The sequence below is a fragment of the Schistocerca americana genome, chromosome 10 (assembly GCF_021461395.2).
Source record: "Schistocerca americana isolate TAMUIC-IGC-003095 chromosome 10, iqSchAmer2.1, whole genome shotgun sequence".
NCBI classification, from domain to species: Eukaryota; Metazoa; Arthropoda; class Insecta; order Orthoptera; family Acrididae; genus Schistocerca; species Schistocerca americana.
In genome coordinates this window covers 195,622,218-195,637,986 of record NC_060128.1, presented here as the reverse complement: position 1 = coordinate 195,637,986, position 15,769 = coordinate 195,622,218, and the positions used below count along the sequence as shown (strand labels likewise).

General features: G+C 42.8%; 1 protein-coding gene across 1 annotated transcript in view; it reads left to right on the top strand.

Annotated features, from left to right (window-relative positions):
- Nucleotides 1-1,722: 1,722 nt before the first annotated feature.
- The window catches only part of LOC124552385 (angiotensin-converting enzyme-related protein-like), a 189,493-nt gene continuing 175,446 nt past the window's right edge, over nt 1,723-15,769 (top strand). Inside the window, exons 1-2 of the mRNA XM_047126648.1 lie at nt 1,723-1,750; nt 9,716-9,841. Of these exons, the coding sequence (XP_046982604.1) occupies nt 1,723-1,750; nt 9,716-9,841 (154 nt within the window). The remainder of the gene's footprint in view (nt 1,751-9,715; nt 9,842-15,769) is intronic.

Genomic DNA, 15,769 nt, shown 5'->3' with positions numbered 1-15,769 from the left:
AAGAGACAGCAGCAATAGGGAGAAAGGTATGAGACAGTAGCAGTAGCGGAGAGCAAGAGGGAGACATTGAGAATGAGAGGAGGCTTTGAAACAGAAGGAAGGGGACTGTGGGTGTGACGAAACAATGACAGAGAGAGAGAGAGAGAGAGAGAGAGAGAGAGAGAGAGAGAGAGAGAGAGAGAGAGGGGGGGGGGGTAACGAGTTGTGCAGAATGAGAGAGAAAGGCGACCTGGGAGTGGACGGGTGTGAGCAACGTCCAGCTATGGACCAGTGGGTGTGAGTTAGTTACAGTTAGGGGAGCTTGTGAGAGTTTGTGGTGAGTTGTATGTTAAGAAAAAAAACACGAATGTTTTTTTGGGAAAATTTTTGAAAGTGCTTAGAAAGGTGGATTGAAAGGTGGATTGAAACTCGTGGTACCCCACTTTTCAGTCATAGTATTTTGAATAAACAGGAACATATTCGCATTTTTGGTGTTACGATACGTACCATTTTACGCTGGTCTTGTATTTAGCCGCCTGTCTGTTATTACTCTCCTACACACCAGTAATCGCTAAGTGAAATCAAAATAAGCAGTAGTGTCATAAACAAGTTAAAAGTTAAAATAATGTTGATGTAGCAGCTATTGGTAACTAACATAAATTCCATTTTCAAGACAAAGAAAAATTGTGAAGAGTTACAGAATCTCAGTTTATTTACAAACATCACGTGCTTCTAAGTAGAAGATTTTTGCTTTGTTGAGGGTAGAAGGCAGTGCACGACCGAGTGCATATGGCTTACCGTCAACACGTTGTGTAAAATATGCAGTGTTCTTACTCCTTGAGAAGCTCTATACCCTGATTGCTACCCTACTGTCGTGGACAAGGTCATTTTAATGAGAACTGAGGTGACAGGAAGTTCAACATTGTATATGATAACAAATTCAGACCAAATGGAACACACACGTCACAGAAAAGGGGTGCACCAGCTGCCAATATCAGTACAACGGCGGCAATACAGCCGTGCATTCTCGCATGCAAACGATCGTGAAGGTGCCAAGCGGCATCTTGCGATAGACCGTCGCAAGTGCCTCGGTTCTTGCAGGCCCTAGAGGAAGACAAAGTCCCCACCTCACCGTCTCCCATACGTGCTCATTTGTGCGAGGGATATCTTGCTGGTCAGAGCGGCTGTTGTAGACCACAAAGTGCACTTGCGCCTACGCAGCCGTATGTAAACGTGTAGCGTCCTGGTGGACACTGGTTACTTTATCCTGCAGAAACACCAAATGTGAGCGCGAGTTCTCATGGACTGCCACACCATGAAGCTTGAAATGGGACGTCTGTGTCGGCGGCGAATGCACCACTCCTAATCACTCGCATGCATACAGGACGTACTCTCATCGCTGAAGGCAGCAGAGAGCCATTCGGCTCTGCAGTCGACTCTTTCGTGACGCCAGGGCTTCAGCAGCAGTTTGGCGGTGTCTGTGGCAAACTGGCCAGAGGCACACGTCACGGTAGTCCTGCTGTAAACGGACGGTCCCCGGCGGTCCCTGACGACGCGGCAGGTCAACACGGGCCTGGATTTATTCCCAGAATGATGTCCGTCGCCCACCGCTACTCGCGCAATGCGTCGACCTTGAAGTGCAATTGTAGAGCACGTATGTCCATGAAGTGCTCTACAGGTGTGGGAATGCTGCGGAAATCACTTTTGGAAACAGGGACACAGCGCCAATCCAGTGTGCCCAACATGTGCAGCTACCCGTCGATAAAGGAGAGTGAGCTCACGTGTTTCGTTTATACATCTTGCCACAGCTACACGACTCTCACACTGCTGCAAACAATCGATAAATATGTACCATGTGATTATGAATCGCTAGGCGGTTCGAAACCAGTAATGGCATAATAAAATTGAAGAACAAAACAAAAGGCGATTGGTTGCAGTAATTTAGAGAAACCTTTATTCATCACAGTCGCAGTGATGCTCATCCATAATGGATAACATTTTTATCCGTCGATACGTCCATCCAGCTTCCCGCAGGCCCACAGTGCCACCCCGTTCAGATGACTGGAGGTGTAACACAGCAGTGTGAGCTCGCCTGTGGGGCACGGTTGTGTCTTAGAATGAATTTTGTAAACACGGTTCACTTCCAACTCACGAGCAGAACACAGCAAGAGCCGTAAACCGATCTCTCAGGAACTTCGGTCAGTGAAAGAAGAACCAGAATAAGCGATCACGTAACTCGACTTATCCGTAGATACGCGACCGTTTCGGAAAGAAAACGACGTTCATAGTTTTCGACGTTATTTAAATACATTTAAGACTGCGATAATCTCAGCCCAACTCGTGGCACAGTGACTAGCGCCTAGGTCTGTCACTTTTGCGTCTCGTGTTCGAACCCCGATTATAATTTCTAATTATTTTCTTTTATTTATTCATTTATCTCCCCATGTCCATAGACGGCTACTACACGATCGTTTCTTACCAAGTCAGAGGATACAAGGGCGTTACGGTAACTGTAAAATTACAACTGTGTTTCACAATAATTGTCATACACTTATTATACAATTCATGTGTTTACGATACTTGCAGGGGTTACAATCTTTTTAAATTTGCATATTGTTGACTTTTTCTTATATCAATTCTTGTATGACTTCTTATATTTAATTCTCATGTCTATACTTTAGGAAGATTTCGTGCACACCGTTGAGTGATACCGAGCGTAGAAACATTAGAGATAAAACTCTGGACATTGGGAGCATCGCGCGAAGGTAGGTTTGCCGCAGTGGCATTTCTTCGTATGAATCTTACTCGAGAAAGAAACTTCTGTAATACTGCTGAAGGTTTCACGTGTTGTCAATAATTTTGCTGTATAGCAGGCATAACAAATCCCTTTTCCGAAAACTGGTGCTTGCAGCTGATTGTGAATCAAGATGCACTACAGGAATTCCACGGAAAAAATTTGAAATAGTTTTCCCTTTTTTCAATTCATTAACCAAACATATACACTACTGGTCATTAAAATTGCTTCACAACGAATATGACGTGCTACAGACGCGAAATTTAACCGACAGGAAGAAGATGCTGTGATATGCAAATGATTAGCTTTTCACAGCATTCACACAAGGTTGGCGCCAGTGGCGACACCTACAACGTGCTGACATGAGGAGGGTTTCCAACCGATTTCTCATACACAAACAGCAATTGACCGGCGTTACCTGGTGAAACGTTGTTGTGATGCCTCGTGTAAGGAGGAGAAGTGCGTACCATCACGTTTCTGACTTTGATAAAGGTCGGATTGTAGCCTATCCCGATTGCGGTTTATCGTATCGCGACATTGCTGCTCGCGTTGGTTGAGATCCAATGACTGTTAGCAGAATATGGAATCGGTGAGTTCAGGAGGTTAATACGGAACGCCGTGCTGAATCCCAATGGCCTCGTATTACTAGCAGTCGAGATGACACGCATCTTAATCGCATGGCTGTAACGGATCGTGCAGCCACGTCTCGATCCCCGAGTCAACAGATGGGGACGTTTGCAAGACAACAATCATCTGCACGAACAGTTCGACGACATTTGCAGCAGCATGGACTATCAGCTCGGGGACCGTGGCTGCGGTTACCCTTGACGCTGCACCACAGACAGGAGCACCTGCGTGGTGTACTCGACGACGAACCTGGGTGCACGAATGGCAAAACGTCATTTTTTTCGGATGAATCTAGGTCCTGTTTACAGTGGTCGCATCCGTGTTCGGCGACATCGCGTTGAACGCACACTGGAAGCGTGTATTCGTCATCGCCATACTGGCGTATCACCCGGCGTGATGGTTTGTGATGCCATTGGTTACACGTCTCGGTCACCTCTTGTTCGCATTGATGGCACTTTGAACAGTGGACGTCACATTTCAGATATGTTACGACCCGTGGCTGTACCCTTCATTCGATCCCTGCGAAACCCTACATTTCAGCAGGATAATGCACGACCGCATGTTGCAGGTCCTGTACGGGCCTTTCTGGATGCAGAAAATGTTCGACTGCTGCCCTGGCCAGCACATTCTCCAGATCTCTCACCATTTTAAAACGTCTGGTCAATGGTGGCCGAGCAACTGGCTCGTCACAATACGTCAGTCACTACTCTTGATGAACTGTGGTATCGTGTTGAAGCTGCATGGGCAGTTGTACCTGTACACTCCATCCAAGTTTCGTTTCCTTTGCGCAATGTAGGTTCTCTTAGTTTCTTTATTTTACCAGGTCCATATGTCAGTGCAGAAATCTTCGTGTTTTTCGGGTTACATTCTTATACAAGTCGACATTACGGTTATTTTTATACACTGATGTTTTCTCAAACAGTTCACACTGACCAAGTCTACTGAGCAAGAAATTATTGGTTTGACTATTTACTTATGAAAGAGATAGGTTTTCACACACGCAGGATGCCTTTCAAATTCATGTAAGTCGTGTGACTTCGAGCACAGTAGCACATTTAGGTTGTCAGTTCACATTCCCAGGTTTGTATTTACGACACGCACACACACACACACACACACACACACACAGTGTGCGCGCGCGCGCACACACAGTTTCTGGTTTGGGAAGTATTTCAGTATTACATGTGTTCATGAGTACTGTTTCGAGCATATTTCTTGCTTTTCGGCAAATAATGTCAACTCATTTCTGGCTCTGGTTTACCTCCGACTTTCGACTGTAAAGAAATGCAAAATTTTTCTGATAAATCACCTTGATGGATAATACAACAAACAGAGCTCTGTATTTTAAAACCATTTTCTTTCGGCTTTAGCCGTACGAGTTGTAGGTAGTTCTTTTACTGCTTAGACCCCTACTGAAACATAACGAGCGAGTTTAAGTGCTTCTGACACTCTGTAACATAATTTGTAGTTCCAAAGCGACTCGTGGATATTACAATGAAGAGATTCTATCAATTATTAATCGATCACTTAGCTTTTCTGTCGATGGAATGTTCTTTGAGTGTACAACCATAATGAAAATAAGCCACTTCACTTCTAAAATATTAGATTGGCGCGCAAGTTAACATTTTTGTTTCGCGTGCTGCTATTCTCGTTGCTATATTTTATTTATCCATTGTCATTTCTTATTTGTAGTTCACTGTTGCTATCTGACATTACATATTGTCATTTTGTCGTCTGTAGCTAGTGAGTGGAGCTGTGAATTCTAGACAATGGAGTGCCAAGTGGAGAAATCGGAACTTTTTCGGCGTACTCGTCTGTTTCACTTCAGTTCCACTTCAGTAGAGGCGCGGCAGCAGCGGCAGCGGGGGCAGCCATAAACATTTGCACCGTGTGTGGGGACAGTGCCACTGGCCACAGCACGGCGAGAAAATTTGCTTTCTTTAACACATTGACTGCCACGTGAGTTAAATATAACTCACAGGAATTGTTCTCTTGGGGCCACGTCAAGTAAATACAACTCAAGGACATTTTTCCATTTAGAGCTCCGTGGTACAGTTGTAATTCACAGGAGCGTGCTGTGACTCGGTGTTATAGTAGGTTATGGCCCCAGTAACAAATCATGTTCGTGACCTACGATTTTCAAGAGCTCACGAGTAGTTATTGACATTTGAATTCGTGATTTATATATAACCCACATGGCTCAGTCGTATTGGACTTACTTTTTTATTATTTATTTATAATTTAGTTTGACATATTACTTACACAGTAGATTTTGCAAATCACATACAGTTTTATTTACATTCTTCAACGTTAATTGCAACAACAATGAAACTGAAAAATTTGGGTCATTCCACTTTGTTTCTCTAACACCTCTATTCACTGTGCTTTATGAAAAAATACTCTACGCAAAAATATGAGTCACAATTTGCAGTTTGTTTGCATTTCTTGGCAGCTTGCTCTCGTCCAAACTCATTCTCCATTTTTTCGTAGCTCGCTGTACACCTACGTCTGGCTGCTCCCATGTTCACAAGAGCACAATCTGCAGGTAACGCGGTGGCTTTCGTGAGAGATGTCTCCGGCTCGTCGGCATCTTCTGCATGGAGTAGTCTCAAAGTCACTTCCTCTTTCACATCTGTGATTGAGATCTTCTTGTTGTTGATGTATCGGTAAATCACATGAGTATTTACCAGTGCTGACTCTGTCAATTCAATTTCAAGTTTCCTGTACCATTTCACACCCCGCCTTAAACAATGCGAGTACGACGTCATTTGATCAGAAAGATGTATAAAAGACTTTGACTGGTTATAGTCAATTACCATTGCTGGTTTTTTCGTCGTGCCCTTCCTGGTATGAACTTCTGCATCTTCTTCTCCATGAACAGTACTCAGCATCAGAACATCCCTCTTATCTTTCCATTTCAGTACTACTACACCTGTGGTACTTCACTTTGCTTTGTGTTCCCCCTTATTCAGTGTTGCCTGTACATCTTGAGGATTCAGTTTTCTATTTGATCTTAGAGTACCAACTATATGTGTTGATTGTTCGGGAAGCTGGTGTGTTAGATGAACACTTGTGTGAAAATTATCTGTATATAAGATTCTGCCTTCATTTAGTAATCCACATATAAGGCTCGTAACAACAGAAGTGGCAAGAGAAACACCAGGATTCGCATTCTTCCCAGAGTAAACCTTCATATTCCAGGTGTAGCCATCCTTTAGACAAAGTTTGAACAATTTAATTCCGAATTTATGGCGCTTATTCTTTACATACTGAATAAAACTTAGTCTTTCTCGAAATGGCACAGGTGTTTCGTCAATGCAAAATTCTTTCTCCGGCACCACTGTACTTTGAAATCTCTGCAGTAATTTATCAATAAGAGGCTGAATTTTGAATAAAGGGTTTCCCGGTGGGCACTGGTTGTTACCGGAAAAATGCCACATATGTAAAAGCAGATTGTGTGACATAACATTGCTGTGACAGAGCATATTTGTTGACCAATAATTTGGAATCCTCGGTTTTACCTTTAGTGACATCCATAACAAAAATCCTAAAAATTGTTCAGTTTCAGTTTTGCTGACATCAGTCCACTTTTTCAGTCGTGAATTAACAGTTACTGAATGACTTTCTAAGAATTTTTTTGTGTACAAATTAGTTTGTCGAGTCACATAGTCTAAAATTTAATCAGTTACAAAATATTTGAAGAAATAGTATGGTGTCTTGCCTTTGAGAGTTAGTGCAAGAGAAGCATTTACACTAGAAATGGAATGAATAAATGTAAAGTTTTTCGTATTTTTACCCGTAACTGGCCCCCAGACAATCTCATTAGAATTTGTTCTAAGTGTGTCTTCATCTTCAGAACTTTGATATTACACTTTCTTCAGCTGAACCTGAATCAACTGCAGTAGTTACGGCACTGACACGGTTAGAGGTGCTTTGTTGTCTGGTTTTTACAGCTGTGAAGTCTGGCTCTTTGACTGAATGTGGACATAAAACTCTTCTTCCTACCTTCGCTGATGTGATTCCATCATCGGTACTTCCGGTTTCGCTTCCGGTCTCCTCTGGTAAAAATTCGTCTGAGCTATGACAAAATAAAGATGCAGAATCCTCATCACATATGTCCATAACTTCATCTAAAAGCTGCTGTACATGCCTTTGTTCATCTTCATAACTTCTATGAGACATTTTCTTCTGCCACAACATCACTTTGTTACGGAGCAAACAACACTGAATAAAGACTGCAGCAACAATGCAGGAAAGCAATAATGAAACTGTACACAAATAATGCTCTGGAATGAAAAACTGACAGGAGTACAAACCCAAAATTATTAGTGACATAGCAAACGACACACCTGGTACCTTCACTCTGGGGCCGTGTGAATCATATGTTATTCACACAAAAAAATTTAAAAAAGGTACTAAAATGCCGTATCTTCACTTTATTTGCACTTAACAAGTTTACTTGGATCAAACTAAAGTAGGATATCGAAAAAAAGTAAATGACAGTCAATGTGCTAAAGAGGTCCGTTCTGGCATTCGTGAAGATCCACGTACTCGAGAACTGGCAAATGTGATGAACTGTGACCATTCCACCATCTTGAGACATTTGCATACTGTGGGGAAGGTTTAAAAATTGGGTGCGTGGGTACCGCAAGCTGTAAGCCAAAATCATAAAAATCATCGGGTGCCCGGACGAGAATTTCTGCTTGCGCGTCATCAGTTGCCTTGTGAGCGACCCCGACCATTGCTATGCTGTATCGTTACTGGTGGCGAGGAACGGTGTCTTCATGCTAACATAAGGAAAAAGAGAGGAATGTCTGAGCTCAAACAAAGCAGCAAGTCCCCGTACAAAGACCTGCGCGCATCCACAAAAAATAATCTGGTGAAACAGACGCACTGGTGTACTACAAATTGCTTCCCCGAGGTGCAACAATGGCTGCTGACATTTGTCAACAGCTGAGGCGTCTTACAGACGCAATCCGGGAACAACTACGAGAAAGACAGCGTGAAGTGATGCTATCCATGATAACGCCCGCCCACATTCTGCTAGACTGACAAAATACATTGTACAGAAGTTGGATTGGGAAATCATTCCGTACCCGCCTTATTCACCCGACCTTGCGTCCTTAGATTTCACATTTTCCGCTGTCCATCGAACAACATTCAAGGAACTTGCTTTCCAAATGAAAATGCGCTCCGAACATCGCTCGGCGGGTTCATCGCCTCAAAACCACGTGATTTCTTCAGTCGCGGAATCGAAAAGTTACCCCAGCTTTGGCAGAACGTTGTTAATAGTGAAGAAAAATATGTTGTTGATGCCTGAAGTCTCTGTTACATGTATGTCGTGCTTATTAAAACAATGGAAAAACGCTACCAAGTTACGCGCCAACATAATAGCTACGGATTCTACCCAGAATAGTTCCCGTATGATGGAAACCCTACGCGCAGATTTGTGTACGGTGTGTTGCCCAAACAGGACGCAGATATTTGCCTGAGAAGTTACGAGTGCTGTCAAGCGTTTGCCGTTATTAGGCAGCTGATGTAATGGCCGTCACAAACCGACCGAGGGACGCAGAAAATGGAGCTCTGGCACTGCCCACAGAAAACAGCCCACTCTGAACGGGGTTTCGCGCATCTTAAAACGTCGCTTGTGATCTTATTATTTACTTTAGCTTCACCGGAACGGAGCAAATAATCCCGAGCATAGTCTAACATGCAAGCCATATTCAAAAGAAATCAGAATTATTTTCTTTCATTTGTAATTAAATTCAAATCAGAATGAAATTTTCACTCTACAGCGGAGTGTAAGCTGTTATGAAACTTCCTGGCAGATTAAAACTGTGTGCCGGACCGAGACTCGAACTTGGGACCTTTGCCTTTCGCCCGCTAGTGCTCTACGAACTGAGCTACCCAAGTACGACTCACGCCCCGTCCTCACAGCTTTCCTTCCGCCAGAACCTCCTACCTTCCAAACTTTGCAGAATCTTTCCTGCGAACCTTGCAGGACTAGCACTCCTGAAAGAAAGGATATTGCGGAGACATGGCTTAGCCACAGCCTGGGGAATGTTTCCAGAATGAGATTTTCACTCTGCAGCGGAGTGTGCGCTGATATGAAACTTCCTGGCAGATTAAAACTATGTTCTAAATCTCTGCTACATTTTACGCTATTCGCGACGTATCCTTTTCTTTTATCATTATTTTCGAAACTCTGAGATGATTGTGTCAATTTTAATGTGCTGCCAGTGTCCCTTAGAACTATTATTTTTCTATGCTACTGGACAATGTGCCTCTTTCTAATCTATGCCTTTTTGTTTTCAGGTAAGTACCGCCCAGAGATCGCAGCACAGCAGACAGTAAGTAACTCACCTGTTGCAAGTCTGCATCCTGCTTCTGGTCGTGACACTCTTTTACGGAACCAGCGTGAAATTTCGTACGATGGAATGTGTAATGCAGTCTCCTTCTTTTGAAGGTTGCCCGCACTTTCTTGCTGAGTACTTTGCTCCAGTTTCTTTTAAATGTTTTTGACGACGGTAAAGGATGGCCCATCCGTGTAGGAGACCCCATATAGCACACTAGTGGAACCCATTCTTTTGTACTGTTCGGGTGTTACGGATCCCCATCAGGTCGGGTCAAAGGCAGACATTGAAGCAGTTCAGAGGCGCTCTGCTACATTTCTTATCGGAATGTTCGATCAATAGTCGAGTATGACGGAGGTGCTTTGAACTCAAATGGGAATCCCTGGATCAAAGGCGACGTTCTTTTCCAGGAACACTGTTCAGAAAATGGCATGTAAAGCTTACTGCCAAGCGACTCTACTGCCACCAACCTAAGATTCGCGTAAGGACCACAGAGGGAAAAGTAATTAGGGCTCGAACAGATGCATATAGAATATCTTTTTCCTGTCGCGCTGTTTGCTAATGGAGCAGAGAAGGTAATAACTGGTAGTGGTACAGAGTTCCCTCCGACACAACCATGCTATGGCTTGCGGAGCGTGTATGTGCGTGTACACTGCCCGATGGAGGTCGTTACTTTGTGCCAACACCACCTCGGCGCTCCAGCCAGAGGTAACAGCCTCGAATCCAAAGTAGTGGTAGAAAATTTCATTCCCAGAAGCTTTTGCAAAAGTCTGGAGCGAAAGGATGATAGAGGTCACGCGATGGAAATCGGTAACTCCAGAGAGAACGGTGCTCATAGGCACACGATCTATTCTGAGTGGTTCCCGAGGTATACTCTCGCCATACAACTGTCGAACCGAGACACACCCTGCTCTGCCTATCACGAATTCTCCACCCAGTCGAAAATTTCTTTCGCCACCCAGTGTGATCGCACTTTTGTTAAACAGCATACATGTGTCTACCAGCACCGACACAGGATGCTTCAGGAGGTACAGCAAATACCGGGATTGTAAGGCTGTGTATTACATTCAACTTACAGTTGTGTATTGTACATCAAATAAAAAGGAAGTCAAACAGTTTTCCTCACACGTGTCAGTGTGAGCGCCATTCGTTGCACATCGCTCAGTGTTGCAACAGTGCTGTTTCCAAACTCAGGCAGACCAGCTGGCAGCGGTGGCACATGTTCATGAGTGGTCGAGTACGTCGTCGCATGATCAGTCGCCCACTGAGTTACGCCGCTGAACTGGCGCACCACCTTGTTGCAAAACAAAGTTCTACGATTCAGCTTTTTGCTCCCGAGGTAGAGCCATAGTCCAAGGGCATCAAGATAATAAACACAAGTTACAGCTTCTTCACCGAACAGGAAAGGTCCGTAACTCTGTAATGTCTCAAAAAACATACCGTTTAAGGGAGTCTCGTTGCAGTTGTACCTTCTCGTGGGGATTCGCTGACCGCTGTTAAGTGTGTGTGTGTGTGTGTGTGTGTGTGTGTGTGTGTGTGTGTGTGTGTTTTCGTTCGTTTATATTTCCACGTGGGAGAAATGTCGATTCATCACTGAAGACACGATCCAGAAGCTCTTCATAGCCCTTGCAGCAACGTTTCGTGTCACCTGCAGAGCTCCAAAGTCATCAATGTTGTCTATTAAAGCGGTGACTAATTTGTGTCCGGTGAGCTTTTGAAAGTACACAGTACAACGTATTAGTACATACATGAGGAATTTTAGCACTTCAAAATGATTTACATCAAGAATTAACACTCACTTTCTAAACGTACTTTATGAAGAGTATTGAACAGTATCTGAGATGACACAACTGCACTTTGTTAACCAACCTAGTGGCGCAAAACTGTTCGAAGCAAATTTCAGAAAACCCATATCAGTACGTACGACACACAGTTGGAGCTTGCGGAACGTGAAGAATATGATAGCCTATATTGCTTTAAAATGGGGCCACGATCGGCCCTCACATTCCTTGTCTGTGGAACGTAAACTACAAGGTCACATTCCAGCAGACGAAAACTCTGGTCTGGCGCAAGTCTACCGCCAGAGATCCGGCGTACCGAAGCGATTAAAGCGGTCTGCAGTATCTTCTCTCTATATCTGTAAAGGAGAGCGTCCCTTTGTTTCTAATTCTTACAAATTTACGGTTTTATTCCGATCTTGCTGAAACTTTGTATACTTTAGCTTCAGGAGGAGGGGAAGATCACTGACTACATAGGATTTTGTAATCTAACTTGAAACATGTATGACTGTAATATATTAAAAATGAAAGGTTGTTATTAAAAATCTGTAGAAGTTCTTAGCCGATTTACTTCACATTTCTACACGATGGTACAAAGAGCATCACTAGATGGCGCTGCGAGCGAAAGCTAGAGAATTTGACAGAAACGTGACTGCAAACACTGGTTGTTGTTTTTGTTGTTGTTGTTGTTGTTGTGGTCTTCAGTCCAGAGACTGTTTTCATGCAGCTCTCCAGGCTACTCTATCCTGTGTAAGCCTCGTCATCTCCCAGTAGCTACTGCAACCTACACCCTTCTGAATCTGCTTACTGTATTCATCTCTTGGTCTCCCCCTACGATTTTTACCCTCCACGCTTACCTCCAAAACTAAATTGGTGATCCTTTAATGTCTCAGGACGTATCCTACCAACTAATACCTTCTTCTAGTAAAGTTGCGCCACAAATTCTTCTCCCAAATTCCCAAATTCTATTCGGTACGTTTTTATTAGTTACATGAACTGCTCATGTAATCTCGAGCATTCTTATGTAGCACCACATTCCAAAATCTTCTATTCTCTTCTTGTCCAACCTGTTTATCGTCCACGTTTCACTTCCATACATGGCTACACTTCATACAGAAACTTTCAGAAGATGCTTCCTGACACACAAATCTATACTCGATGTTAACAAATTTCTCTTCTTCAGAAACGCTTTCCTTGGCATTGCCAGTCTACATTTTATATCCTCTCTACTTCGACCATCATCAGTTATTTTGCTCCCCAAATAGCAAAACTCCTTTACTACTTTAAGTGTCTCGTTTCCTAATCTAATTCCCTCAGCATCCCCGACTTAATTCTATTACATTCCATTATCCTCGTTTTGCTTTTGTTAATGTTCATCTTATATTCTCCTTTCAAGACACTGTCCATTCCGTTCAACTGCTCTTTCAGGTCATTTTCTGTCTGACAGAATTACAATCTCATCGGAAAACCCCAAAGTTTTTGTTTCTTCTCCATGGATTTTAATTCCTACTCCAAATTTTTCTTCTCTTTCCTTTACTGCTTGCTCAATATACAGATTGAATAACATCGGCGATAGGCTACAACCCTGTCTCACTCCTTTCCCAACCACTGCTTCCCTTTCATGCCCCTCGACTCTTTATAACTGCCGTATGGTTTCTGTACAAATTGTAAATAGCCTTTCGCTCCCTGTATTTTACCCCCGCCAGCTTCAGAATTTGAAAGAGAGTATTCCAGTCAACATTGCCAAAAGCTTTCTCTAAGTCTGCAAATTCTATAAACGTAGGTTTGCCTTTCCTTAACCTAAGATAAGCCGTAGGGTCAGTATTGCCTCGCGTGTTTCCATGTGTGTGTGGAATCCAAACTAATCTTCGCCGGGATCGGTTACTATGAGTTTTTCTATTCGTCTGTAAAGAATTAGGGTCAGTATTTTGCAACCGTGGCTTACTAAACTACAAACTCTTACTTACTGATTAATTGCCGTTGTTAAATGTGACAAAAATTCCCCTCCTACTATATATTTTCGTCCGCATTTTACAGTTATTTTTATTATTAAAATCCACATTGCCGAACAAACTCCAGGGCATGTCGTAGATACAGTACCTATAAAAGTCACTATATCACGGATCGATCAAAATGTCGGCGAAACCCGAGATTTCCTGAACTGTAACGCACGCTATTCGAAAGTTCGAATTGTGTTCGAACGCAGCGCTACTTACATACAGTGATAACTGATCTGGAACAAAAGAAGGCGAAGTCTCGAAAAACACAACAGGATCGTTATCATAAAATGTAACAACAGATATCGCAACTAATCATCTCTCTATATATATGTGAAGACGTATTCATTCATCGCATTCCGTTGTCACCGAGTGATTCAAATATGCCCTTAGATTTAAAGCGAGTGGCGTTTCCCATGCGACTTGCATTCGCCATGAATATGAACGAGGCACAGGGCCAGTCACCTTGTGAGGCAGATATTAGACATTCCGGGCAACGCCGGTCACTGCAGCTAGTCCTCAGCATCTTCGGATAAGAGGCAATTTCATATCCGGATGCGAACATCATTTATCTTATCAGTGCAAACCCGTACTGAGGTGGTGTGCTGGGGCAGTCCGCCGTTGTTCGCTGAAGGAGCGAAGCGTCGTTCGTGCTGATAGGTCGCAAAGCTCAGCGCATCCACATTCTTATGAAGTGTCGCGTGTAAAAAAACGTAAATAATGCAGCCCCACAGTTCTGACGTTGCTCTGGTGTAGGATTTTGGAACATGTTTAATTCTTACGAATTATGAAATTTCTGAAGACAGAAAATCTCCTGTGTAGGAACTAAGGTGGGTTGCGAAACCAGCGATCGTGTGAAACCCAGTTCACTCTATTCGACTACGAGACCCAGAAAGCAGCATGTGGACGCCGCGTTCCTTGACCCCCGTTCCATACGGCTGCGCACTGCGGCCTAACGAACGAGACACGGGTGTGCGGAACATCAGACCAGCTGTCTGACTGCACTGGAGAGTTCCTGGCAAACAGAACGCAGCGTGTCAGTCTCAAGACAGCGAAATCTTCAGGCGTAAAAGAAACTGCGGATGCGTGCTTAAAAATGTTGTAGGAGCATTACTTTGCGCAATAGATATAAATGACGGAATCGATGACATCGGAACTCCCGTCACGGTTTTGGCAGATAAGTCGCAACACTGGAAAATTGTAACGAATTGCAGGAAGACCTGCAGAGCACAGACGCTTGGCTTGATGCATTTGACCCCCGAAGACGAGTGAGTGTGGGGTGATACAAGATGAAGTAGAGAAAATTTCTATGATATGATGAACGGTAGCAGACTCTAAATGAAGGAAAATGTAAGTTGAGGCGGATGAGCAGGAAAAACAAAGCCGTAATGTTAGGATACAACATTTAGTGTCCTGCCTGACAGTCACGTCCTTTAAATATCTGAACGTAACGGTTAGATTAGATTAGATTAATTATTCATTCCATATACCCATAAAAGAGGGAATCCTCCTGGGTGTGGAACATGTCAGATAAACTCATTACAAAAATGTAATTAGAAAAACTCGACTTTCATTAATTTTAATGATCCTCAGTCAATAAACAGTAAAGTTATGTACATGAATTAAGTTTAAACTTCTAATATTTACAGGTTTAATACTTACATCTGCTTTCAGTAAATCCACAATTCAGACATTTGTTAGTTTCTTGGCTATTACAACCAAGTATTATCAAAAATTAAAGTAAATTATTCATTTCATTCCACTATTTACAGACTTAAGACTTACTTCTGCTTTCCATACATCAATCATTCACATAGTAGTTAGTTACTTGGCTGTTACAACCAAGTATTGTCAAAAATTTAAGTATAATAAATTTTCATTAAAATGGTCTACTGCACTTGTTGAGAAACTCATAGATGGAATAGACGGAGTTGGCCACCAAAAATTCTTTTAAATTATGTTTAAATTGTGCCTTGTCTGAAAATAAACTCTTAATGGTTGCTGGTAACTTATTGAAAATATGCGTTGATGAATACTGGACTCCTTTCTGGGCAAGAGTAAGTGATTTTAAATCTTTATGTATATTGTTCATTTCCTAGTATTGATACTCTGTACTAAGCATTTAGTTGGAAAAAGATATGTATTATTTACAACAAACTTCATTAAGGAATAAATATACTGAGAAGCTGTGGTTAATATGCCCAATTCTTCTTTCCACATGATGATCTTGGATTTACACTA